Here is a 26,801-nt window from a genome sequence, read left to right as displayed (position 1 = left end):
GGGGCGGAGGGCCGGCCCGGGCGGACCGGGGCCGGTGATCGGCGGCGCCCCAGCTTCAGGTGTTGGGGCGGCTCCACGTCTCCCGGCGCCTGTGGCTTCCGTGAACCCAGGCCGCCCCCAGCGTCCGGAGTGCCGGCCCTCGGCCCCCGCGAAGCCATGGCAGGGCCGGGCCCGGGGGACCCAGACGAGCAGTACGATTTCCTGTTCAAACTGGTGCTGGTGGGCGACGCGAGCGTGGGCAAGACGTGCGTGGTGCAGCGCTTCAAGACCGGCGCCTTCTCGGAGCGCCAGAGCAGCACCATCGGCGTGGACTTCACCATGAAGACGTTGGAGATCCAGGGCAAGCGGGTCAAGGTGGGAGGCCCGGCCTGGGGTCCCCGAGCCGGTGGCCTGGTCCTCTTCGGCCCCTGCGCAGCCCGGGCTTCGACGTGCACTAGGGTTGGCCAGTGCCCCTGGAAAGTCTCCCTCAGCGGGGGCGGGGAGTGTTCTGTTCCCGCAGTACCTAGCGTCCAGGATAGTTCTGAGGTGTCTGGCAAACCCCTTTCGCTTTTCCTTTTCCCTCCTCCTGTTGGGGCAGGCCTGGGCCTTGGGGTCTGAGCCAGGTACAGTCCACACAGCGCCTGCCTTGGGGTGTGTGTGTGTGAGTGTGTGTGTGTGTGTGTGTGTGTGTGTGTGTCTGGGGGTAGTGGGGAGGAGACTGCCCTTGCGAACTCACACCCTTTACTTTGCTCCAAAATAATAGAAGGCAGCTGAGCGCCTCAGTGCCGGGGACTGATGGACGCCAGGCTGGCCCGACCCGTCCCCACCGCGGTGCAAGCCCGAGCTCGGCCCTCGGGTGGAGAACCCCGCGCGAAAACGACACCCGCCCCGCGGCTAGGAGGGATCAGGAAGTAGTTGCTTCTGGGACCGGAGGGCCCAAACTTTTGGTCAGAATTTCCGGCCTGGCCACGCCTCTCTAGGCTCTTTGTGGACTTGCTGGTGGAACTTTACTCGTCTAAGGCCAGCGCCGGGTCCCCTCCCCCAGCTGGAGTTTTATAGAAACTGAAAATTTCGCAGATACCGGAAGGTAGGGCAGAGGACCAATCTTTGGCAATGACTCGGAATAGAAACAGCAGGATGTAGTTGCCACAGTGTTCTGGCAGTTGTTTGATAAATAATATTTGTGATTATGAATCAGAATTTCTTAACCTGGTGTCAGCCCTCTCTAACAGAGTCGGAGACCAGGACAAAGCATTGTTCTTTCTTGCTCAGGAACTTTACTTAACTTCGCTGTACAGAAACCCTTTTCCTTCTTTCACGGTTTTGAGTTCACATGATCTCCAGGACAACTTTTTTTATTTTTTTTCTTTAAATTGTGATTATCTTTTACTTTATTAATTTTAGAGAGAGAGGGGAAAGGAGAGAGACAGAGAAACATCGATTTGTTGTTCCACTTATCTTTGCATTCATTGGTTGATTCTTTTTAAAATATATATATTTGTATTGATTTCAGAGAGGGAAGGAGAGGGAGGGAGAGATAGAAACATCAATGATGAGAGAGAATCTTTGATCAGCTGCATGCCCCACACTGGGGATGGAGCCCGCAACCCAGGCATGTGCCCTGACGGGGAATTGAACTATGACCTCCTGGTTCATAGGTCAGCGTTCAACCACTGGAGCCTGCTGGGCTCCAGGACACCTCTTAAGAGCACTGGGCAGGGGCAGTACAGGGCAAGTGTTATCTCTGTGTTTTTGAGAAGTTGAGCCAGGGTATTGCAGTTGTTGAGTCCTGATGCTGTAGGGGCTCTGCCTCCTTGGTCTGCTGTAGCCTGCTCATGGTTGCCTTTGGCCCAGTTACTTAGCTCTTTGTTCCTGCGAAAGTTGGATAATTTCTCAGTGTTGCCTCCCTCCTGCTCCTTCAAGGACAAAAAGTAAGCCAATAGTCTTTACATGACCACAGTGCATCTAGAGTAGATGAGACAGTGGAAGCAGAAACTACCTGCCTGAAGGGTTTTTTTTTTCACCTGAGGACATGTTCATTGATTTTTAGAAAGGGGAAGGGAGAGAGAGAGAGAGAAAGAGAGAGAGAGAGAGAAACATAGAAGTGAGAGAGAAACATCGATTTGTCTCCTGTAAGTGCCCGGACCTGGGATTGAACCCACAACCTAGGTATGTGCCCTGACAGAGAATTGAACTGGTGACCTTTTGGTGTGCAGGACCGAGGCTCCAACCAATGGAGCCACACCAGCCAGGCCTGAAGATTTTTTATTTATTTCTAAATATGTATTTAAAAAAAATATTTTTACTGATTTTAGAGAGGAAGGGGAGGGAGAGAGAGAGAAACATCAATGTTGAAGTCCGCTGCCTCCTGCTCGCCCCCTACTGGTGATTGAGCCTGCATCCCAGGCATGTGCCCTGACAGAGAACCATGACCTCCTGGTTTATAGGTTGATGCTCAACCACTGAGCCACACCCGTCAGGCTGAGGGTTTTTTGTTTGTTTTATTTTGTTTTAAATAGTCTTTTGGGTTTCTGTGTGTTTTTGGTCTCCTTGGAACAGAAGGGGGAAAAAGCAAGGTGTGGCAGGCAGCATTGAGTCATTATTTGGGACCACCCCTTTTAGAGCAGGTGGCCAGGAAAGGGCTGTGGGATGGGCGGAATATATCCATGGGCAAGTTTGTGCCCTGTAACCAGAAGCCACAGGGAAAGTGGAGTATTAAAATACAGGCATAATCAGCAGTGGCGCTCTCGCAAGCTGTGAGCCCGCTCCGACTCCACTGTTTGTGGTGGCCCATGCTGAAGGTGGTCAAGGAGGGGGCAGGGTGTTCCTGTTTACCCGGCGAGATAACAACCTGTGCCCCTTTTGGAGGCCAGGGTGTACTGTGTACCAGAGCACAGGTTATGCAATGCAGAGCAGGCAGTTCATTATTTCTTTTTCTTATGGTCACCTCCAGATTTTTCTTAGGAAGCAGCCAGGTGGGGCTGGGAATAGGACAACAGTGTAGAATCATTGCGCTTCTTGAGAGTTTGTTTGCCAGCTATTTTACAGATGTGCTCTTACTGTTAACCCCCTGTCACACAGGACACGCTTGCACCAGAGCACACAGCTAGTGAGTGACAGAAGTTGGAATTTTTCTTCCAGTTTTTCTGATTCCGAAGCATTGAGATCTTTCTCCTCCTCCTTAGAATCTGATTGTTTGAAGTGGGGAAGCCTTGGGCGGTTATTTACCTCCTCATTTTGCAGTCAGAGAAATCTGAAGCCCAGTGCACGGAAGAGGCTCTGAATTAAAGCTGAGTGGGCGAGGGACAGTCTCTGAAGTCAGGCTATCTGGGCTCTACTGACTCATCTGGAACAAGTCATCTTTCCTCTCTCAAATACTGTTTTCTCATCTAAAAAATAACTGTGACGTGTCTTCCAGCAATGTAATTAAAAAACATAGGGTTATTGAGGTTTAATTTACATACAGTAAACCTCACCCATTTTTAGGTGTATAGTTCTGTGAACTTTGACAAACATATACAGTCCTGTAACCACAGCCACAATCAAGGTCTAGAATACTTCCATCAATCCAGAAAGTTCCCTTGTATCCTTTTGTGTTATTGTCTCCCTTCACCCCAGCCCTGGCAAACACTGATCTGTTTTCTGCCCCTATAGTTTCATCAATGTGATTTTATCTGGAACTTTTGATGAACAGAAGCATGTCCACATCAGAGATTTAGTTTTAGAACCTTTCCAGGTTCTGTCCGGGGTCCAACAAGCATCTGGTGTGATCGCCTAAACTCCCTTGTCCTGGAATGCTGGCTTTTGCTCGATTTAAGTTTAAGGAACCTTAGAGATAGATCACCTAGTGGTTTTCTAGCTCCTCCGAGCTCCAGTGCCTGGAGATATGGTGGGGTGAAGGGGGAAGGTCAAGAGACCATAGGTTCAGAAGAGCCTTAACGAGCTTCTCACACACTAATTTTAGTTAGTTTTATATTGAGGTTCCACTTGTTTTCATTTGACTAAAAAGTTCTGTTAGGCCTAGCTGGTTTGGCTCAGTGGATAGAGCATCGGTCTGTGGACTGAAGAGTCCTGGGTTCGATTGTGGCCAAGGGCACATCCGGGTTGGGGGCTCGATCCCTAGTAGGGGGCGTGCAGGAGGCAGCCGATCAATGATTCCCTCTCATCATTGATGTTTCTATCTCTCTCCCTCTCCCTTCCTCTCTGAAATCAATAAAAATATATTTTAAAAAAAGTTCTGCTAAAAAATCAACAGTGTGAGACATCACAGATATAATTGAATCGGCTTATTTTTATAGTCACTTCCTATTGGAACCAGAATAACATTCAAACTCCTTACCTGAAGAAATGGGCCCCTGCCTGCCTTGCGGACTTCATCTATCTCCCTGTGCCCCTTACTCAGTACTCTCCAGCCTCACTAGCTTTTTCTGTTCTCCAACCATACTTGCCTCAGGCCTTTTGTATTTTTGTCCCTGTCTGTCACACTCTGTCCCAAGGGGATCTGCTTGAGACCACTGCTTCATCATTTGGTTTCCACTGAGAATGCCACCTATTCAGAGAGCTCTTCCCTGGCCTCCCACCCCTCTTTTTTTTTTTTTTTTTTTTTTTTTTTTATTATGGGGTAAGTTTAAGGATAAGTTCATAGCACTTACCAAGACTTGAAATTATTTTGTTGTTGGTCTCCCCCTGTACAATTTCAGCTTCTTGAAAGCTCAGGGATCCAGTCTGCCTTGTGTAATCAGTGAATCCCTACACCTACAACAGTGTTAGAGCGATGGTGTTCAATACATGTCTGTTAATTGATTTTTATATTGAGGAAACTGAGGTCAAAATACAAAAGTGAAGTGACCAACATGCCCAAGACCACATGCAAGCAGTGGTAAAACCAGGATTGAACCCAGTCAGGCTGGCTTCTAAGCCCAATGTTTTTTTTTTTACACTTGACCACCCTTCTGAGTCCCTTTGTGTTCATAATGATAATCCTGAGATCTTGCAAGTTAATGAATCTAGTAAAAGTGCAGTTGTGGCCACCACACTTTGAGAACAGAATGTGAACGTGTGCATTTTATAGATTTTCAATTATAAAGATTGAAATCCCAAAGAATTTCAGGGTAAATAGATGTTGAGCTAACAGAACATCTAGCCAGTCCCAAATAGCTCTCATAGCCTGCTGTGCTGGTTAGTAAGGCTCTTATGTGGTGATTGGTTCCTGTCCCCTACCTCATGTGAATTCCTTTTGCTCTTGCTATGCAGACTGAACTTCTGAGAGTGAATCTGGGTGCTGCTAGTCTTTCAAATTGTGGAGTCTCTGAAAGAAAACACTGGATTAGGATTCTGAAGGTCTAGGTTTTATGTCCAACCACAACTGTGGCCAGTTCCTTGGCATTTATGAAATGGAATTATCTTTTTTTAAAAATATATTTTTAATACATTTTATTGATTTTTTACAGAGAGGAAGGGAGAGGGAGAGAGAGTTAGAAACATCGATGAGAGAGAAACATCAATCAGCTGCCTCCTGCACACCCGCTGTGACCAAGGTACATGCCCTTGACCGGAATCGAACCTCGGACCCTTGAGTCCGCAGGCTGACGCTCTATCCACTGAGCCAAACCGGTTAGGGCTTTAATATATTTTATTGATTTTTTTACGGAGAGGAAGCGAGAGGAATAGAGAGCTAGAAACAATAGATGAGAGAGAAACATCGATCAGCTGCCTCCTGCACACCCCCTACTGGGGATGTGCCCGCAACTGAGGTACATGCCCTTGACCTGAATCGAACCTGGGACCCTTCAGTCTTCAGGCATTGGCTCTATCCACTGAGCCAAACCGGTTAGGGCGGAATTAATGATCTTCATTCTGCCTACTTCTTAGGGTTGTTGGAAAACTATGGACATGATTAAAATAATTTAACATTCTCTTTATATATTTTTGAATAGATAATTCATTCATATGGTTCAGAATTCCAAATTTCAAAGATGTGAAAGGACACACAGTAAAAAATCTCTTTCCACATTTGTTTCCCAAGGCACCAAGTGCCCTTTAATAAGAGGCAATCAGTGTTAACCCATTTTTTTTTTGCCTGTCCTGAAAGTATTGTAAATAAAACCAAGGAGCCCTAGCCAGTTTGGCTCAGGGATAGAGCATCGGCTTGTGGACCAAAGGGTCCTGGGTTCGATTGCGGTCAAGGGCACATATCTCAGTTGCAGGCTCCTCCTCAGCCAGGCTCCTCCCCTGGTCGAGGCACGTGCAGGAGGCAACCAATCGATGTGTATATCTCACATCGATATTTCTGTCTTTCCCTCTCTCTTCCACTCTCTAAAATCAATGAAAAAATATCCTTGGGTGATGATTTAAAAAACAACAACAACAAAAAAAACCCCAAGGAATCACAAATATAAGGAATTATTTTATTGCTGTTGTTACTATTTTTCTCCGTAGATTAGACAAATTATTTTTTATTTTTAAATTAAAATTTTTTTCAATTATAGTTTACATTCAGTATTATTTTGAATTAGTTTCAGGTGTACAGTACCGTGGTTAGACAATCATAAATTTTACAGTGTCCCCCGCAATATTTCCAGCACTTACCTGGCCCCATACATAATTATTACAATATTATTGACTATATTCTCTGTGCTGTACTATACATCCCATGACTGTTTTTGTAACTACCAATTTGTACTTCTTAATCCCTTCACCTTTTTTACCCAGTTCCCCAATCCCCATCCCTTCTGGCAACCACCAGTCTATTCTCTGTATCTATGAGTCTGTTTCTATTTTGTTTGTTTATACTGTTCTTTAGATTTCACATGTAAGTGAAATCATATGGTATTTGTCTTTCTCTGACTTATTTCACTGAGCATAATATTCTCTAGGTCCACTCATGCTTAGACACATTATTTCTTAACCTGCCCCTCTCCCCCACCTCACTCCTCCCCAACCTCACTGTCCCCTAGGAAATTTCAGTTGGTTCTAAATCCTTAAAACATTCTGACTGTTCCTCTACTCACTCTTATCTGGAACAACACAAAGGCCTGTTATGTAAACTTGTTTTTGCAGATTACTTGGGATGCAGCCTCAAGTTTACACAGAGAGGTTAACCTTGTAAAATTATACACCATTTATTTAGCTCTCGATCAGGTTCAATCTCCCCTTTTTGGGGACTGGATCTCTCATTCACAGAGGTCCAGTCTACACCCCTGGGCCTGGGTCTCCAGATTTCAGGACCTTCAGCCTTGACTCTAAAGCTTCCCTTGGCCCTACAGTCATTGTTTTGTGGCACTTCCAAAAGAGAAGGTAAGTGTAGGTAAAAAGAACCAGCTTCTTTTTAAAGATTGCATCCATAATCTTCCAATCAAGGGTCTGGCTTTGCTCATGTGCTATTCCTATTTAAATAAAATTGGTTTGACTTTTTCAGATTTGATCAGAGATAGCAAAAGGACTGTTAGGTAAGAAAGAAGTTCTAGGTCATATTGCTTGTCTGAAGAAACCTGGTCTTAAAAAATATATATATATATTGATTTTAGAGAGAGAGGAAGGGAGAGGGAGAGAGAAACATTGATGTGAGAGAAACTTCAAACATCAACTGGCTGCCTCTCCTCTCCTCTCCTCTACTCCCCAAGGATCAAGCCCCCAACCTGGGCATGTCCTGACTGGGAATCGAACTGGCGACCTCTTGGTGCATGGGTTGATGCTCAACCACTGAGCCATACTGGCTGGGCTGAAGAAATCGCTTCTTCTTTTTTTAAAAAAAATATATTTTATTGATTTTTTACAGAGATGAAGGGAGAGGGAGAGAGAGTTAGAAACATCAATGAGAGAGAAACATCAATCAGCTGCCTCCTGCACACCCCTTACTGGCGATGTGTCTGCAACCAAGGTACATGGCCTTGACCGGAATCAAACCTGGTACCCTTCAGTCGACAGGCCGATGCTCTATCCACTGAGCCAAACCAGTTAGGGCAAAATCTGTTCTTGATACCAGTGGCAACCATCCTCACTGCAAAATAAACCTTGCCTCTCAAGTTTTCTGAAAGTCCTGAGGCAGCATGTGAAGTGGAAAGAGGGCCAGTGTTAGAGCCCAACAACATCAGGTTAAAATTTTGGCTTTGTCAGATAGGCCCTTGCGCACCTGATGTCACTGCTTTTAATCTGCTTCACCTGCAAACCCCTAACTTTAAGGACCTGGTTGGTGTATAGCAGACCATCAGTAGATGGGAACTGATGTTGGTGTGGAAATCACCTGAGAGGGACAGTGGCATGGAAAGACAGGAAGTGTGGGGTTTCCCATGTTACTTCACTGATCTCTTACTATATCAGTCAAATGAAGAAAAGAATCCTTGTCTTACCTACTCATATAGGGTTTTCTGTGTAAGAAAAACCAAGGGCCTGGCCCTTGCAACAGATGTGGGCAGAAATTCCACAAGGCTCAGAAGGCCTTTTAGCACTTTAAGACATATACTCCATGTCAGGTAGATCTTTCAATGGCAATGAGTTCATGGTTTATCCATACTGTAAGTATCTATTCTTTCTCAGGCATTGTTATAAGCACTGATGAGGGAAAAAGGGAAATAAGAGACAGTTCTTGTTCTTTAGGAGCTAACATCTGGTTGGCGAACATCTGTGGAAACCAATACCTAGCATGCACTGGTGTTAATGCTGTTTCTGTAGTGACTGTGATTTCTGAACCAAGAATTGGAAGACATGGCCTGACAAGTACATATGTGTTTATTGTGACAGCAGGACTGAAGTTTTAAAATTAGTACTGTTCCTCAAAGCAGGATCCTGTGGTTGTCATAGGGATGTGTGTTGAGTGCTGCAGGGGCACAGAGGAGGCAGCAATCTGCTCGTCCCAGGGTTACAGGGGTAGTGAGGTTGAGTTGGGCCCTGAAAGATAAGTGAGAGTTTCCCAATGGGGACAGACAGAAAGGACTTTGCTACCTAGATCTCGTATGTACAAACTATGGAGATGTGAAAGTGGAAGTGTGTGTGTTCAAGTCAAGTGTAGTTTGAGTGTGGGGGTAGTGAGACTATGGATGGGGTCAGGACCAACCTGCTGATCATGCTAGAAGGTGTGTTGACTGTCCTAAGGGAGGACACTGGTAGGGTTTGTCTGGGAAAACCCCGTTTTTTCCTGAGGGTTGACATGGGCCGGAGGCATAATCGGCAGTGATTTTAGGGCAGCCAAGGGATCAAGTCCAAATGAGCCTCCCGGCTTGGCCCACTCTCCATTAACTCAAGTAGCAGGGCCTGGGAGGCACAGTTTGAGGGAAGGCAAAGTTCACTGTGGAACGTATGGCATCCGAGCCCCTTTAAGCCAGGCCCTTGTTTATGAGAAGTATTGGGAAAAAAGAACAAGTTGGGTTTCAGGGAATTATTGCAGAGGCTGTGAGGGCTCCATACACCATTTACCAAAGAAATCAGAATTTGTAGCCAGGCTGAAAATGATTTGTGGAGTTGCTGTGCACACAGAATAGAGCATGGGATTACACAGAACTCTTCTTTTTTTAAATTAAATTTATTGGGGAGCCCAGTTGATGTGGCTCAGTGGTTGAGCGTCGACCTATGAATCCAGGAGGTCACGGTTTGATTCCTGGTCAGGGCATATGCCGGGGTTGTGGGCTTGATTTCCAGTGTGGGGTGTGCAGGAGGCACCCAATCAGTGATTCTCTCTCATCATTGATGTTTCTAGCTCCCTCTCCCTCTCCCTTCCTCTCTGAAATCAATAAAAATATATTTAAAAAATTTTATTGCAGAGACAGAGCCCTTTTTATATTACTTTCCTGTGATTCCTCATCTAAAAAGTAATTAGACTTACCTTTTAGGGTTATTTTGAGTATAAAATGGACCAATAGTTGTGAAGCACTAATAGTGCCAGTGCCTGAAGTTTCCCAAAGCATGTTAGAACCCCACCTTCACCCTGTGCTCCCACTGGCCCTGCAAAATGAAGCTGGTCACTGCTATTCCCAAGTTACTGGTAAGGAAACACAGACTCCAGGAAGCTACCAGGGGTCCTCAAACTTTTTAAACAGGGGGCCAGTTCACTGTCCCTCAGACCGTTGGAGGGCCGGACTATAGTTTAAAAAAAAAACTATGAACAAATTCCTATGCGCACTGCGGGCCCGGGACGAGTCGGCTGCTAAGCAGGACAGGCAGCGGCACCCGGCGGGCCGGATAAATGTCCTCGGCGGGCCGCATGTGGCCCGCGGGCCGTAGTTTGAGGACCCCTGTGACATCCTTGATCACTTGACTGGTGGAGTAGGTCAGGATTCCTGATTTCTCTTTCATTCAAACTGCAGATGGCTCTACCAAGGAGAGCTGCATTGTGACAAAGGACAAAGCAATCCTTCATGCTGGGATTTGAGTAACCCATGTTTAGGGGCTTGAGGAATTTATGCTCAGGAGCCCATCCCCAGCCTTATTGCTGACTGCAGAGAAGTTGGCTGTGTTAGGTTCACGTTGTTTACTCCTCCCTGTATTGCTAGATCAGCATTCTCACTTTTCTCTTCACTTGGTCTCTGTCCAGCTCCATGACTGTCTTCATTCCACTAGTAGACGGGAGGTTTTGCAGTGTCTACTATCGTCCTGTTGGTGCACTCATGTCTCAGGCTGTGACTTGTTTGTGAGCCTGGGCCAACCTCTTCTCTTCCCTTGGAGAACCGAGGCAGGAGAGTGACAACAGTGTTGGCTGGAGGAGTGGCCCACAAACCACCTCCTGGTTCGACTCACTATATCCCAAGATACCATGAAAAATAGCTCAGGAACTTGTATTTGGGTCACTCTGACCAGTTTTTAGAGTTTTGCCCTGAGCACTAATTTTACCAAAGTCCTTTTCTACTGTGAAGAAGCAAGGAACTTTCCACTGCCTGATTTGTCACGCAGGAGAAAGGCTATTCAAATAAAATCCTCTTGTGTTTCCATTCGGCGGACAGTGCTGGGCACAGATTTTGGGAACTTGATCACGTGTGCTTTTTGTTTTTTGTTTTTTGTTTGTTTGTTTGCAAGAATAGTGTTTATAAGGTAAACAAATAGCAAAAGTATAGCCTTGACTTCCACTAACCCACAGTCTTGGTGCAGGAAGGTCATCTTCCAGCAGTGAGTTGGCAGAGGCAAGCGATGCAGTCTCTGTGTTTCAGAGCAAGGTCCTACTGTCAAAAGACTCTCCATACTTGTTCAAAGGCTGTGGTAAGGTTTGCGCAGGTGAAGGCCGCAGAAAAGGGGTAGTTGCTGACGAACACTATTTTCACTGGATACTCCACGCTGAGCTTGCCATGGGCAAAGGCCCCACTTCACAAGCAGTAGGGTTGCTGCTGGGCACCAACTTCTGCACATTACTGACAACTGGGATGGAAAAAGAAGTACCAGTTTCCATGCATCCAACTGGGAAATGATCTCACACTGGATTCTTAATTACCTTCAAGAGCTTCTGGGGGCCATCAGTTGCTCGAACACTGCATTTGTATAAAAGCTGAACCATGAGGCCACAAAAGCGGTCAGAGGTTCTAGGAATTCGAGTCTGGGGGTTCACTTCAATCATCACATTATTCTGTGTGTGGATATAACCCTGCAGCAAGACAGCTCAGTTGAAAGGACTGAGGTTTTGCAGTGTCTACTATCGTCCTATCGGTGTACCCATGTCTCAGGGTGCATTTTATGTTCCCTGTCTGGGCCCCAAAGACACCTTAGTTTGGGACATTTGACTTAAATGGCTAACATATTCTGTGGTGAGGGCTGTTATAGAGTCAAGAATTAAGGGATATGGGAGCATGACGGAAAGAATGAATTCTGCTAGGGTGGGACCCAGGCCTGTGTGTCAGGGAGAGCTCTACTGACCATGTGACTTTTTTTTTTTTTAATATATTTTATTGATTTTTTAAAGAGAGGAAGGGAGAAGGATAGAGAGTTAGAAACATCGATGAATCAGCTGCCTCCTGCACACTCCCCACTGGATAAGTGCCCGCAACCAAGGTACATGCCCTTGACCGGAATCGAACCCGGGACCCTTGAGTCCACAGGCTGACGCTCTATCCACTGAGCCAAACCGGTTAGGGCCTGACCACATGACTTTTGAACTGGGGTCCTGAAGGTTTGGTAGGAGTTCACCAAAAGATCAAGATGAATGCATTCTATCCTAGAAAAAGGAGATAATACCCCACCATGGTTGTGGGGACTCAGAGGGACAGTGTACACTGGGAGTTGTTAGGTGTGGAACTTAGAAGAGAAAATAAACCTCATGGAGACTGCGCTTCCCTGACTGAGGCAGCAGTTGGTGGGCTGGAGCCTGCTCGCCACAAAGGCAAAAGAAGGATGGAAACAAGGACTCTTGTTCTCTTGAAACCCCCACTCCATCCTCCCCATTTGAAACTTACCTGACCATCCCCTGTTGAGAGGGAGGCCAGCAGCTCCTGTCTTCTGAGCTGACACCCTCTGGGAGCCATTTCCATCCTAACTGGACCTCACTTCAACCCTTTTTGCCCAGCAGATTCTTCTGGACTTCACTCCAGATATCAGCAGCCAAGGCAGTTTCCCCTAAAGAGAAAGCGTGGCGGGGAGAGGTGAGAGAAGCTGGAGGTGTGCCAGGTGGGGGGTGAGACAGTTAAGGAGTGAGGGCGCAGGTACAGTTCACAGTACAAAGTCCCTGTCTGTTTGTCAAATGAGAGTACAGGAGAGTGCTTCTGGGGGGTGGGGGTAGCTGGTTTCCTAAATGAGGGCCTAGAGTCCAGCTACTAGATGGAGAGCAGGCAGCGCAGGGTAAGAGGTTTGTAAGGGCAGAAATAGTACTCATCCATCCACCATATATTTATGGAGCCCCTTCTACATGCCAGGCACTGTGCTGGGTGCTGGGCACATGGAGAAAGCCAGACAGACACAAGTCTCCCAGGAAGATTCTCTTCACTTTCATTTATCTGAAAATATCTTTACTTAACCCTCATTTTTGAGAGATCTTCTTTTTTCCTGGATAGACTTCGGTGCTGAGAGTTTTTTCTTTAGGTTCCTTTTTTTTCTTTTCAACACTTCTCAGCACTGTCTTCTGGTATTCATTATTTCTGATGAGAAGTCACTTGTCATTTTTGTTGTTCCTTTATGTCTTTTTATTCCTCCCAACTGGTTTAAGAATTTCTTTTTTACTTTTGGTTTTTATCAGTTTGGCTATGGTCTCCCCTGATATATTTTGTATTTCTTCTGCTTTGGGTTTGCTGAATTTTTTTGATAACTAAGTTAGTAGTTTCATCAAATTTGCAATTTCAGTCATTAGTTCCGCTACATTCTCAATATTTTCTACTTCTGGGACTGCAATTATGTGAATATGAGACTGTTTGATATTGTTCCACAGATCCCTGTTCATTTTTTTTCAATCTTTATTTTTTCCCTTTATTCTTCAGATTGAATATTTCTATTGATTTTTCTTCAAATTCACTGGTTCCTTTTTTTTTTTTGCATTTTCATGCTGCTGTTAACATTATTGAATGAATATTCCACTTCACTTATTGTACTTCTAAGTTCTAGAACCTCGAGTCTCTTTTAAATATCTTTAAAAATTATTTTCTTTTTTTTTCTGAAACCCCCTATTTATGCACTTATTGTGATCATATTTGCTCTAATTCTTTGACCATATCTTCCTTTAGTTTTTTTATTATATTTAAAATAACTGTTTCAAAGTATTTGTCTATTAAATCTATATATGGGCCATTTTGGCATCATTTTTTTATTTTTTATTTATTTTTAATCCTCACCCAAGGACATATTTAAAGAGAGGAAGGGAGGAATGGAGGGAGAGAGTGAGCGAGGGAGGGATTGAGATAGAGAGAGAGAGAAACATCACTGTGAGAGAAATATCGATTGGTTGCCTTCCTCACATGTCCTGATCAGGGATCAAACCCAAAACCCAGGTATGTGCCCTGACTGGGAATTGAAGCAGCAGCCTTTCAGTGCACAGGGTGACACTCAACCAACTGAGCCACTCTGTCTGGGCAAATTTTTTTTACTGGCATTTAAATTTTGTTTTTTAATTAGAGTTGATATTCAGTATTATTTTATATTAGTTTCAGGTATACTGCATAGCAATTAGACAATCATATATTTACAAAGTGTTCCCCCAATAATTCAAGTTACCCACCTGGCACCATACATAGTTATTAAAATATTATTGACTATATTTCCTATGCTGAACTTTACATTCCCTGTGACTGTTTTGTAGCTACCAGTTTGTACTTCTTACCCCCCTCCCATTTGGCAACCATCACTCTTTTCTCTGTATCTATGAGTCTGTTCTGTTTTATTTTGTTCTTTAGATTCTACGTATAAGTGAAATAATACAGTATTTGCTTTTCTCTGTCTAACTTATTTCATTTAGCGTAACTCCCTCTACGTCCACCATGCTGTCACAGTGGTAAGATTTCATTCTTTTTTTATGATGGAGTAATATTTCATTGTATATATGTACCACGTCTTCTTTATACACTCATCTATTGATGGGTATTTGGGTTGCTTCCATATCTTGGCTATTGTAAATAATGCTGCAGTGAATATAGGGGTGCATATAACTTTTAGAATTAATATTTTGGGTTTCTTTGGGTATATACCCAGAAGTGGAATTGCTGAGTCATAAGGCAGTTCCTTTTTTAATTTTTGGATGTAGCTCTATACTGCTTCCCACTGTGGCTGCACCACTCTGCATTCCCATCAACAATGCACCTTTTTTCCACATCCTCTCCAGCACTTGTTTGTTGATTTATTGATGATAGCTTTTCTGACAGGTGTGAGGTGATATATCATTGTCGTTTTAATTTGCATTTCTCTGATGATTAGTGATGTTGAACATTTTAAAAAATATATTTTTTATTGATTTTTTACAGAGAGGAAGGGAGAGGGATAGAGAGTTAGAAACATCGATGAGAGAGAAACATCGATCAGCCGCCTCCTGCACACCCCCTACTGGGGATGTGCCCGCAACCAAGGTACATGCCCTTGACCGGAATCGAACCTGGGACCCTTCAATCCACAGGCTGACGCTCTATCCACTGAGCCAAACCGGTTTCGGCGAACATTTTTTAAATATTTCTATTGGCCATCTGTACATTCTCTTTGGAGAAGTGTCTACACAGGTTCTCTGCTTATTTTTTTTCCTCCCTTGAGCCATAAAATTTTATTGACAGGTCAGAGGAAGAGCCAGGGGTAAGGCTCCCTCCCTTTCAGAGCATCCCTCTGCTGGAAGCAGGAAGCCCAGGAGGCTGCGGGACTCAGGCAGTCTTGGTGATGGGCAGGTTGGTGATAGGCATCCTGGCCCTGAAACAGGCTGTGGTAGGTGGCGATCTCCTGCTCCAGCTATGTCTTAATGTCAAGAGCTGCTGTTACTCCAGGTTCTGACGCTTAGTGCCAGCAAGAATGTCACTCGGCTGCGCTTGGATACTGCTGATAAGTGCCTGGATCTGTCAGCGGGGCTCTAAAGCAAGCCTGTGTTTCAGCCAGCATGCCTTCTAGGGTGGCTTTCATGCTGAGCTGAGACCGAAGCTTGATCTCCAGACCGATTGGTGACCTCTGTCTTGCTAATCGGTTTTTTCTTTAAGAGAGGGAGGGAGAGAGAGAGAGAGAGAAAGAGAGAGAGAGAGAGATTGAGAGAGAGAAACATGTTTGCTGTTTCACTTATTTATGCATTCATTGGTTGCTTCTTGTGTGTGCCCACCTTGGTGTATCCGGACAATGCTCTAACCAACTGAGCTACCCGGCCAGGGCCATCTTGCTAATGGGCTAAATTGGCAGTTACTCTGTGTGGCCAGCGACCTCCTGGTTCAGCTCCTCAGTCTGGCTGGTGAACCAGGTCAGCATCCTTCCAGTTCTTCTCAACCATGACCACGTTTCTCATATCACTCAGGATCTTAGCAGGTCAGTGCTGGAGCGGAATCCACCTCCACACTGACCTTGTCACCATCTGGCCCTTTAGGGCACTGATTTCCTCCTCATGGTTCTTCAGGTAGGCCAGCTCTTCCTTCAGGCCTTCAATCTGCATCTCTAGATCTGCTCCTGCCGTGGTCAGCTCCTCCAGCTCTTTGCACAGGCCATTGATGTCAGCCTCCATGCTCATGCGTAGGGCCTGCTCTGCCTCGAACTTGGTTGGAAGTCACCCACAGCCAGATGGAGTTGTTAATCTGTAGGACAGTCTTGGAGTTCTCAATGGTGGCACCAAGAATCTTGACTCAAAGATCATCAATGGTCTGGTAGTAGTGGTTGTAGTCACGGGCACCCCGGGCGCCTACTTCTGGTGCCAGTCATGATCTTCACCTCCAGGTCACCTGTTGGCCTCCTCCAAGGCACATACCTTATCCAGGTGTGAGGCACTGAGGTCTTGAGGTTCTGCATGGTCACTGTCTCGATGCCCACCAGAAGCCTGTCAAACCTAGCCAAGGTGCCCACATAGCCACCTCTGTAGCCCCAAGAGGAGGGTGAGGACACAAAGCAGATGGAGGACATCGACACACCACAGTCCTCCAAGCCCCCATGAACGGTGGTGTGCGGTAGGCGCCTCTTGCTCTGAAATGCAAGGTGCCCGCCCATGCCCTGGAAGGATGAGGAGGCCCACAACTGGCAATGCAACTATAGGAAGTCATAGTGAAAGAGGACTCCGTGACACTCATCAGAGGAGTGAAGAGGCTGTTAACCTCTCTCTACTTATTTTTAATTTGGGTTGGTTGTGTGTGTTTTTGGTTTTGGTTTTGTTTTTTAAAAAATACATGGCCCTAGCCGGTTTGGCTCAGTGGATAGAGCGTCAGCTTGTGGACTGAAGGGTCCCAGGTTCGATTCTGGTCAAGGACACATGCCCAGGTTGTGGGCTCGATCCCGAATAGGGGACGTGCAGGAGGCAGCCAGTCAATGATTCTCTCTCATCATTAATGTTTCTCTCTCTCTCCCTCTTCCTTCCTCTCTGAAATCAATAAAAATATATTACATATATGTTTTTTTGCCCTAGCTGGTTTGGCTCAGTGGATAGAGCATCGGCCTGTGGACTGAAGGGTCCCAGATTCGATTCCGGTCAAAGGCACATGCCTGGGTTGCGGGCTCCTCCCTGGCTCGTGCAGGATCTTAGTAGTTAATTAAATTACCGGTTGATCACTTTGAATCTGTGTATGTTTGTTTTTATGTTTTGTTAGTGTTCGAGGATGTTTGTTTTGCCTCTCTAACCTGACAGAACTTAGCCTCCAAACCTGAGACTTACACTGGGTCTTGGTTTTAGGCTTTGTTGGGGCAGGTTTATGAAGGCCTTCCTCCAGCCATGGTTCTCACTAATAGTATACAGCCTTCCTGATGTCTCAGCTTAATATCTGGGTCATTAACAAGGTGCTAAAGAAGCACCTTAATGTGTCTGGGTGGGAACTTCAGCATCCCCTAGCACTGCTCAACCTCTATTTCTATGTTTGGTCTATTCTCAACCCCATTGGAGCCACTCTGGTAAGATTCTGGTAGTCTGATCCTGTGCATGGAGTCCTCAGGTGAGGACTCACTGGGAACTCCCCCACATAGACTTTTGGGCTCTCACACCCCGTGCATTGCTCCATCCATCACATCTAGAGATGCTGATCTTTGCCTCCCTGGCTCAGTGGGACCACCATGCTCTGCTTGGATTCTACCCCACTGTCCTGTGGTTAGGAAACTGCCCCTGGGTAGAGAGTTTTGGTGATCATGAGGTACATTTCATGAGTTTTGCTTCCTTCAGGGTTACAGTTTTGTGCTGCTTGTTGTTTACATCATGAAAATGGCAGCCTCCCTGTTTTCCTCATCTAATGGTTGTTTATGGAGGGAAGGTTTGTCTGCTACTGATTACTGTGCCAGAGCTGGAAGTTGTCCTGGAGCTCTGGGCCTGCTCTGGATGGGTTAACATCCAAATTCCCTGCTTGGCTGTTGTCTTAGGATCTCACTTAGGGATTCCCTTTGCTTCTCTTTTGAGTTGAATTCTTTGTTTTCTGAAGCCCACATTTTCTTAATTTTGATTGGTTTCTTTAGTAGTTTCCTGATAAAGGGTGGTAGGACGGTAAATTTTTTGAGGCCTACATGCCTGAAAATGCCTTTATTAAGCCATCAAACTTGACTGATAGTTGATTGAGTAAGAGAATTCTAGATTGGAAATAATTTTGCCTCATAATTTCAGGCATTGTTTGATTGAATATCTAATACCATGTGAATCTTGAAACCTGTTTTTTCTTTTTCTGTTTTTACTCTGGAAGTTTTTCTTTCCTATTGTTCTGGAATTCTCAGTTATGTGCTTTGTGTGGGTCTGTTTTCCTTCATTGTGTGTGTGCTTAGTGGACCCTTTCAATCAGTTCTGGGGCATTTTCTTGAAGTATTTCTTTGATTTTACGTGCACCCCCCCTCCCCCCTTGAACCTATTACTGTCACATATTGTACCTCCTAGGCTGGTTCTACAATTTTCTTTTCTCTCTTTTCCATCTTTTTGTATTTTTTTCTTTACTATGGAGGGATTTCTTCAACTCTTATCTCCCAACCCTTACGTTGTATTACTCATTTATGTTATATAGTTAATTTTCAAGAGCTCTTTTTTATTTCTGAATGCTCCCTCTACTTAAAGTGTTTATTGTTTCACAGATCTTTGCTATCTCTGAAACTCTTGATGATTGCTTTTGAGGTTTTTGCTTTTGCAAAAACCATAATTTCTGTTTCCTCCAAGTTGCTTTTTTCTATGTTTGTTCAGCTTCTGTCTGTAGTGTTATATGCTCTCCTCTGGGGTGTGGAGATGAGTGCTTGGTCACTTGGATCCCAGGTTTGTGTAGTGTCAATGTTTACACCTTTTGCTTCACCCCATGCATGAGCTAGCAGACAGCATAAGCTGTGGGGTCTGGAGCCTGGTTTCCTTGTAGCCTTTTAGAGCTGAAGAGTAAATAAGAATCCCTGAGACTGGAGGATTTTATGTGGCCCAGAGGTTAACTCTCAGACTTTTCTTGGTGGGGCCTAGGGAAAAGGTTGTCACCTCCATAATGAGAGGGTCATTATCCCTGCACCCAGGAACTGTCTGAGACCCCTGAGGTCTGTCCCACTCCAGACAGACTAGAGGGCCTCTGACACCTTGAGAACTAGATAGAGAGGCACTGACAGTACTTGCGCCAGCAAAGGAGGGTGGATGGACCTGCAGCCCAGTGTGGACCAAAGGCTCGTGTTCATCCTCAGAGAGCCCCGAGAACCTGTGATTTCAGGAGTGGAGAAGGAAATCCCTGAGTTCCTGAGGGCCCTGGTACCTGCCTGCTCTGATGCCTGTCCGCAGTCTCTCTCCCAGTCCTAGAACTGGTGGTGGTCTCCACCCAGAGTGGGAGGCCTGCTCGTCTGGGCACAGTATAGGGCCAGGTCTGCCCTGCTCTATCTTGTGCCTATCTTGCCAGACTGCTGCCTCTATAGAAAGCTAGGGAAGCTCCTGCCACACACAGATACCTCTCCTGCGTGGCCAGTGTCCAGGAGGGCTGGGTATTGGGCCCTAATGAGTGTTGTTAAGTGAAGACATGGGCAGGAAAAGATGCCAAGGTTTTTGCTTTTGGTCAAGATGGGTCAGTTGCTGGTAAAGGCCCCAGGAAGGGCTCTGCCCACTGCTTCCCCTAAGCCCTCATTGACACAGCCTAGACCTCCCTTACCACCAAGGAGTGAGCATATTCCTGGGTATTTCTGAGGCAGATAGAGAACCCTAGTTCTGGGGGAGCCTTACACAGTGCAGGGCCACTGAGTTGCTTTCTAACGGCTCAGAAGGGCTTCTCTCTCTCTCTCTCTCTCTCTCTCTCTCTCTCTCTCTCTCTCTTTCTCTCTTTCTCTCCACCTTCTAGACCTTCTGTGTAATTCCAGTCAAGGTGTGGGCTGGTGGCCTGCCAATTGGAACCAGTGCTTTCGGCATGGGTGTGTGGGGTTGCCTTCCCTGTCCCGGCCATGTCATCCGGTTCATGGGAGGTTCCCTATTTCTTTAGCTGCAGATCTGGGACACTGCCGGCCAGGAGCGATTCCGCACCATCACCCAGAGCTACTACCGCAGTGCTAATGGGGCCATTCTTGCTTACGACATCACCAAGAGGAGCTCCTTTCTGTCAGTGCCTCATTGGATCGAGGACGTGAGGAAGTACGCTGGCTCCAATATTGTGCAGCTGCTGATCGGTGAGCTGGGAGGGATGAAGTCGGGGCTGGCAGGGTTCCTTGGGGCCACAGATCCTGTCTGTCTCAGTTTCTCCTTTTTTTTAAAAAATTTTTTATTGATTTCAGAGAGGAAGGGAAGGGAGAGGGAGAGATAGAAACATCAGTGGTGAGAAAGAATCGTTGATCGGCTGCCTTCTGCTCACCCCCCTATGAGGGATTGAGCCTATAACCCAGCATGTGCCCTGACTAGAATCGAACCGTGACTTCCTGGTTCATAGGTTGACGCTCAACCATTGAGCCACACTGGCTGGGCTCTCTCTCTCTCTCTTTTTTTAATCCTCACCCAAGGATATTTTTCCATTGATCTTTTAGAGAGAGGGAAGGACAGAGCGAAACATCAATGTGAGAGAAACACATCGATTGGTTGCCTCCTGCATGTACCCCGACCAGGGCCCAGGCTGGGGAGAAGCCTGTAACCAAGCCTTAACCAGAATCGAACCCGGGACTCTTTGGTCTGCAGGCCAACACTCTACCCACTGAGCCAAACTGGCTAGGGCTTCTCTCTCCTTTTTAAACAAAGGCAAGCCAGAGCGCAGAGAGGGGCTGCACTTATCCAGGCAGGGATGGAGCTAGAACTTGACATTCTGATTCTGCTAGTCACTTGTAAACTTATATTTAAAATTGGAATTTGGGAAGAAAGGTAGCTAAAATTTGATTTGCAGCATGCATGTATTTGCACAGTGGTTAACACTGGTTAAGTCTTCACATGTGTCTTTGGATTTAATTCCCATAATCTGGCTACTCCTTATTTGTCAGGGCGTGGGCATGAAGCTCAGAGAAGTGAAATAATTTCTCAGTTCACACAGCCTGTGAGCATACACACGTGAAGTTTGAGTTTAGTTCTAACCGTAATTCAGCTGAGTAGGGCTCCTCAAATGCTCCCATGCCTCCAGAGCTGTAAAGCGCAGATGCTGGGCACCACTTTCAGAGCATTCCGTTCAGGAGGTCTGGGTGAGGCCCAGGAATGTGCTTTTCTAACAGGTTCCCAGGTGACATCTGGGACATACCTGTTGCCGGCTCAGGGACCCCACTTTGAGAACTATGTTGCAGAGATGTGGATACCTCCATTTTCCGTTTTTTCTCCTACGTAAACTTCCCAGAACTGGGTTCAAGAAGCTTTGGACCACTTGTGTGACCCCTGGGTCCTCACCTCAGCAGTCAGACTGATTTTTCTAAGGTGAGGTTGTACAGGTGGGTCCTGGATGTCGCTCCAGCTGGGAAAAGGTGGCTTGGTCCCACACAGCCTGCCTGGATGGGTGAGAAGGGCCAGCAGAACTCGTCTGCCTGGGCAGTAATGAAGCTCTGCTTACCCAGCCTTCCACGTCCCTTTTATCCAGGACATTTGAAATAAGACATTTCATTATCGAGTATTTTACACAATTACAGAAATAACCTAGTGTAACGAACCTTAGATACCCATCACCCAGCTTCAGCAACTCCTGTCACATTTCACCTCCACCTGCATCTCCTCCCTCCCTTGTATTATTTTTCAAGCGATTCCTAAACACTTAAAAATATATGACAACAGTACCATTTTCACATCTAAAAATGTTGACATTGCCTGAATAAAATCAAATAGCTGACCTGTGTTCAGATTTATAATTACTCATAAACAACATATGCTTTTTTTCTTTTTGAAATTAGGATCAGTTTCACACATTGAAATTGGTTGCTACATCATTTAAGGTTACCAAAGAAATTTCAGATATTTATAGACATTTATCTATTTTTTTGTCCTCCCTATAATCACATTATAAAAGTCAACCACTTAGAAACTTTAAAAAATTCTTTTAAAAATTGGGTCAAGGAGTAGTTTGCCAGATGATTTAGAATGTAATGAGACATCTCACACCTGTAGGAGAAGCCAAAGATGTTCTCTCAGGTAAAGTGGTAGTCTGTGTTCTTAGTAGTAGAAAAATAGGAGAGAATAAATAATAAGCATAATAACAGAATTTTAGCAGAAAAAAAACACAACAACACACAAAAAGAGCAGTGCCTGATTTCTTTAACTTACACATTTATGGAGTACCTGCCAGATGCCAGTTGTTTTCATATTTGTTGTATCATTTAATCCCTGCTCTGCTTAGGGTGGCATCATTGATGGGGAAATTGAGGCTTCCTAAGTCAGTGGTCGGCAAACTCATTACTCAACAGAGCCAAATATCAACAGTACAACGATTGAAATTTCTTTTGAGAGCCGAAAATGGACTTCTGCGCATGGGCCATGAAGTTTCAATTGCACTGTACGTGCGCGCCTGCACGTGGTATTTTGTGGAAGAGCCACACTCAAGGGGCCAAAGAGCCGCATGTGGCTTGCGAGCCGCAGTTTGCCGACCACTGTCCTAAGTGATAGGAAGCTGGAGTTTCTACCCAGATTTTCTTCTAGCTTTAAAGTATGGTATTCGTTTACCTAAATTTTACTGCTTCTATTTCTTAGAAATGAGTCAAAATATACAATCCTCTGGCAAAGGTTAAAAACAGAGTGGGGTGAACTAAAGGATAACAGCTTTAAAATAAAAGTTTGGTGGTTGTTTTAAAGATCACCGTGCACAACTCTTAGTTGACAGGGGGCATCGGGTGGGATTGGGTTTGTCAGTTTGGCCCTGCCAGGTAGGACAGGGCTTCCCTGCACCAGCCGACCTCACCACGCTGCTCCTGGCCTTTCCCTGCAGGGAACAAGTCGGACCTTGGCGAGCTCCGGGAGGTCCCTCTGGCTGAAGCGCAGAGCCTGGTGGAGCACTATGACATCCTGTGTGCGATTGAGACGTCTGCCAAGGACTCGAGCAACGTGGAGGAGGCCTTCGTGAGGGTGGCCACAGAGCTGGTCATGAGGCACGGGGGTCCTCTGCTCAGTGAGAAGAGCACCGACCACATCCAGCTGGATAGCAAGGACATTGGCGAAAGCTGGGGCTGCGGGTGCTGACTGGGGGGCAGGGCAGGCAGGCAGGGGCCTCCCCTTCTCCTTGCTCTGGTCTGCCAAGCCCAGCCCTCCAGAGCTGGCCCTCTAGGGCACCAGTGATTCTAGAGCAGCTGGATAAAGTCCTGGAATCATTCATCCCATGGCCTGGATGCTTGATGGGAAAGCTACCCGAGGAAAGGAGAAGCAGGATTCCTCCTGCAGGAGGCCTGTTGTCACAGGGCAGGGTGTGGGCCCGCCCTGCCAGTCAGTGGCTGTTCCCTTCATGCTCTTACATTTCAGGACTGGCCCGAGTTCACAGTGTGGACCACAGCTGGAGAGGGGCCTGGACTGTGCCTCCCCTGCTTTATACAAACGAGTTCTGACCATTTCACACCTGTGTCTGCTGCAGCCGTAGCAGCAGGTTGCTGCCTCCCAGGGATGTGACTGGTGCCCAGGTCATCCCAGGGCCTCCATATGTAGCTGCAGAGAGCAGAGCAACCAGCCCAATAGGTGGTTTCTGAGCACAGCCCAGGGAAGCCCTAACTCCTTCCAGGCCAGGAACCTTCTTCACTGCCAGCTCTAAGCTCACAGACACCATGGGGCCCAACTTGCTGCCTTAGCAAGACCTCTCAAGTTTTCCATGTAGCTTCTTGTTTTCATTCACAAAAGTGTAGGGTCATGGCCCATAGCCAAGCAGGGACTGTCTGCTGGCTTGGGGCCCAAAGTTTTGTCACTCAGGTTGCAAAAACAGCTAATTCTTCAGTTCTGGGGTCTCAGAAGCTTGGGGGTTGGGGAATGAGATAGGAATGTGGGCATTTAAAGGAAAAGTAAAATCTTGCATCCTTGAGGCTCAGGTCTGAGAAATCTTTCCTGTCATGTTTAGAGCACCAGCTCTCCACCTCTCCCAGTCTAGCTTAGAGTTTCCCAAACAAGAGGCGAGGCCTCGTAGCTCTGGGCCTGGGCATTTCACCACCCCGCCCTCGTCCTCCCCCCTCGCTCCCCCGAGTTCACCTGCCCTCAGCCAGCTCCACATGCGCAGGTGCTGAGGTAAGAAGGCAGGGTGGAGCCGAGGTCACTGGGGGTCTTCGAAGCAGCACCAGACGCTGGTGTAGCTCAGAGGATCCACAGGGTCGGCTTAGGTGATCTTCCTAAGGCTGTCCCAGTTCTCCCATGTCAGCCCCGTTGAGCCCCTCTGGCCTCTCAGTGTGGGGCCTCAGGAAATGAACTGCGAGGCTGCATCATGGAGAGGCAGCCCAGAGCCTGTCAGGCCCACAGCACCCCAGGCTCAGCTCCAGTCCCCAAGGCAGGCTGTGGCGCTCCAGCTGACTCCCCTGGCCTTCTACTCCAAGCACCTTGGTCTGCGTTGGCCCCTCTCCTGGGCAGGCCCGGCTGCAGAGCAAGAAGCCAGACCTTTGCAGTAGCCCTGCAGCAGTCTAATGAGTCAGCATCGGGCATGGGTGGCCGAGACAGACAGGAGGCTGGGGGCTCTCTTTCAAGCAGGGAGGCAGCCGTGGAACTGCTGAGCCTGGTTCTGGCTCAGAAGGATATTAGCCGGTTGGGCCAGGAGCTGCTGAGCAGGGGTCTGCACTTAGGGGAATCAGCCCATTTTTGGCTGGGGTGGCGTGGCGTGGGAACAAGAAGGCTGCCTGGCTTCAGTCCTCAGTGGCCTTGCTGATGAATGGGGCCCAGTTGCTGGCAGGGAGTTGGTGCCTGCCCGGCCCCTCCATTGCAGTGTCTGGGCTCCACCGGCAGAGTAGAAAGTGCCTGTCACCGAGGGGTTCCCTGAAGGGGGCTCCATTAAGGTCAAGGGCAAAGGTCCTCCAGCCCCATGACCTCTCTGCAAGGGGCTAGTATTTGGGCAGAGCTGGGCATTGAATTGAGGCCCCAGCTAGAAAATGTCTCACGAAGCCCTACCTGCTGTTTTTGGGGTCTTGGAGCAGAGGCATGGGCCTGCATCCCTATGATTGACTGCAGCCCCAGTTCCAGCTGAGAGCAGAGGCACCCAGCCGCATAGGGTTTAGGGAAAGGGAGGTCCTACCCCCTCAGATAGATGTCCTTGGTGAGTAGGCACAGGAACAGGTAGCTGTCAGGTGACAGGCTCATTTGTCACTGGAACGTGAGCCACACAACCCCCGTCCTAGGGCAGGAGGCCTGAAGCCCTGCAAAGGCTTGGCTTAGAAGGGGAGGAAGAGCGACCTAGCCTGGGGCCAGGGAGGCTTCTCTCTGGTCACCTCTTGGTTTACCCAGAAACCAAGGAAACAGCTCTGCTTCCTCCGCTCTCACAATCCCGAGATGTTTGAGACAATGCCATCACATCTTCTCACCTGGACATCTCACTGACCTTGGCTCCTGGGCTTCTAGTCTCCGCTGCCCCAACCACCTCCTGCGGCCATCAGTGTACGCCGTGAAAGGTCACTCCTGGTCCTGCCACTCCCCCCCAACACCTTTCAGGGGGCCCTCGGGTACTTGGAGTGCTGTCTACACTTGACCCAGAAGCCCAAGGCCTTCACAGCTCCACCCTGGCTTCGTTCCAGCACCTGCCTGTCCCCCGGAAGCATCCTGCCCCCTCCACTTACCCTTCCGGCCCCGCCTCCACTTACCCTGCCCTTTTATTCATGTCATTTATAATCCTACAAATGACCCAGCTGGACACCCCTGAGAACTGGCCCCACCCCAAGCTAATCTCTTGTTCATAGTTCTCTCCAGCAAGAATGAGTTCTTCCCCTCCGCCTCCGCCTGTGAGGTTCCTCCACCCACTCCTGGGCTGAAGCCATTTCCTTATGCTCCGAGAGAGATGCCCTCAACCTCAGACACAAATGCTAGTGCTCAGGGCCTGGCTGAGGGTGAGGCATTGGCTGCATGCCACGTGGGGTCCCTGCTCTGTATGCCCATCAGGCTGGGGCCTCTCTCTCTCGGCCTTAATCCTGGGTCAGATGGAGTAAGAAAATGAGGGAAGTATATGAGACAGCAAATAAGACTTGTTTCTGTTTCCTTTCCCAGCAGCCTCTGGGGCAAGAGAACACTTTAATCTCTATTTATTTTATTTTATTAGTTTATTTATTTTACTTGTAGGGAGGGAATTGAACCTGCAACCCTCCTGTGCATGGGATGATGCTCCAACCAACCGAACCACAGCAGCCAGGGCCCGCTCTTTGTTTATAAATCACCTAAGAACAGGAGTAGGTGGGGAGAGGGGCCAGGGAGTGGGAGAGGGAGCAGGGGAAGGACATCAAGGAAGTGTCCTGGCAGCCAGGCCTGGAGAAGGGCAGGGTGGTCTGGGTGAGGTAGATGTGACATGGGCTGAGGGAGAACAAGAGGGGAGTTGATAGAGTTATGGGAGGAGGACTGGGGTGGGCAAGAGACACATGTGATTCTGACTCAAGCCAGAGAGGTGGTCCCCTGTCCTCAGGGGTGGGGATGAGACTGACCCCAAAGGCACAAGCCCCAGCAGACGGAGCTGGAGGAAGCTCCTAATTCATACTGAATTCAGGTACTCTTCTCCAGGAGGGCTGCCGGGGAGGGAGGGGGGCTCTTAGGGACGCTCTGAGCCCCGCTGTTCTGGACTGTGTGGGGCGGGGAGTGCCTTAGCCAGCCCAAGGATGCCATTTACCTTGGGAATTTACATTATCTGTTTATATAAACCTTTATGTCACATCTATTTTTAAAAACATGGGAAAGTTGCCTTTATGGAAACTTAACAGAACCAGAGTGTACACATTCCTAAACCATTAAACAGTTTTCTCTGATG

At 47.2% G+C, this 26,801-nt stretch overlaps 1 protein-coding gene and 1 pseudogene across 2 annotated transcripts; one reads left to right on the top strand and one right to left on the bottom strand.

Moving 5' to 3' along the window:
- Positions 1–26,801, top strand: RAB43 (RAB43, member RAS oncogene family). The gene is made up of 3 exons (XM_080686737.1): positions 1–354; positions 19,932–20,115; positions 22,827–26,801. The coding sequence occupies exons 1-3, from the start codon at positions 157–159 to the stop codon at positions 23,075–23,077; spliced, it is 633 nt and encodes a 210-aa protein (XP_080542863.1). The 5' UTR covers positions 1–156; the 3' UTR covers positions 23,078–26,801.
- LOC308255811 (keratin, type I cytoskeletal 19-like) lies at positions 15,739–16,530 on the bottom strand (annotated as a pseudogene). Its single transcript has one exon. The product of its transcript is annotated as a keratin, type I cytoskeletal 19-like (transcript).

The sequence above is a fragment of the Plecotus auritus genome (assembly GCF_963455305.1).
Source record: "Plecotus auritus genome assembly, chromosome: 8".
In the NCBI taxonomy this organism is placed as follows: domain Eukaryota; kingdom Metazoa; phylum Chordata; class Mammalia; order Chiroptera; family Vespertilionidae; genus Plecotus; species Plecotus auritus.
The sequence above is the reverse complement of the archived record's forward strand: the minus strand, read 5'-3'. Positions and strand labels throughout refer to the sequence as shown.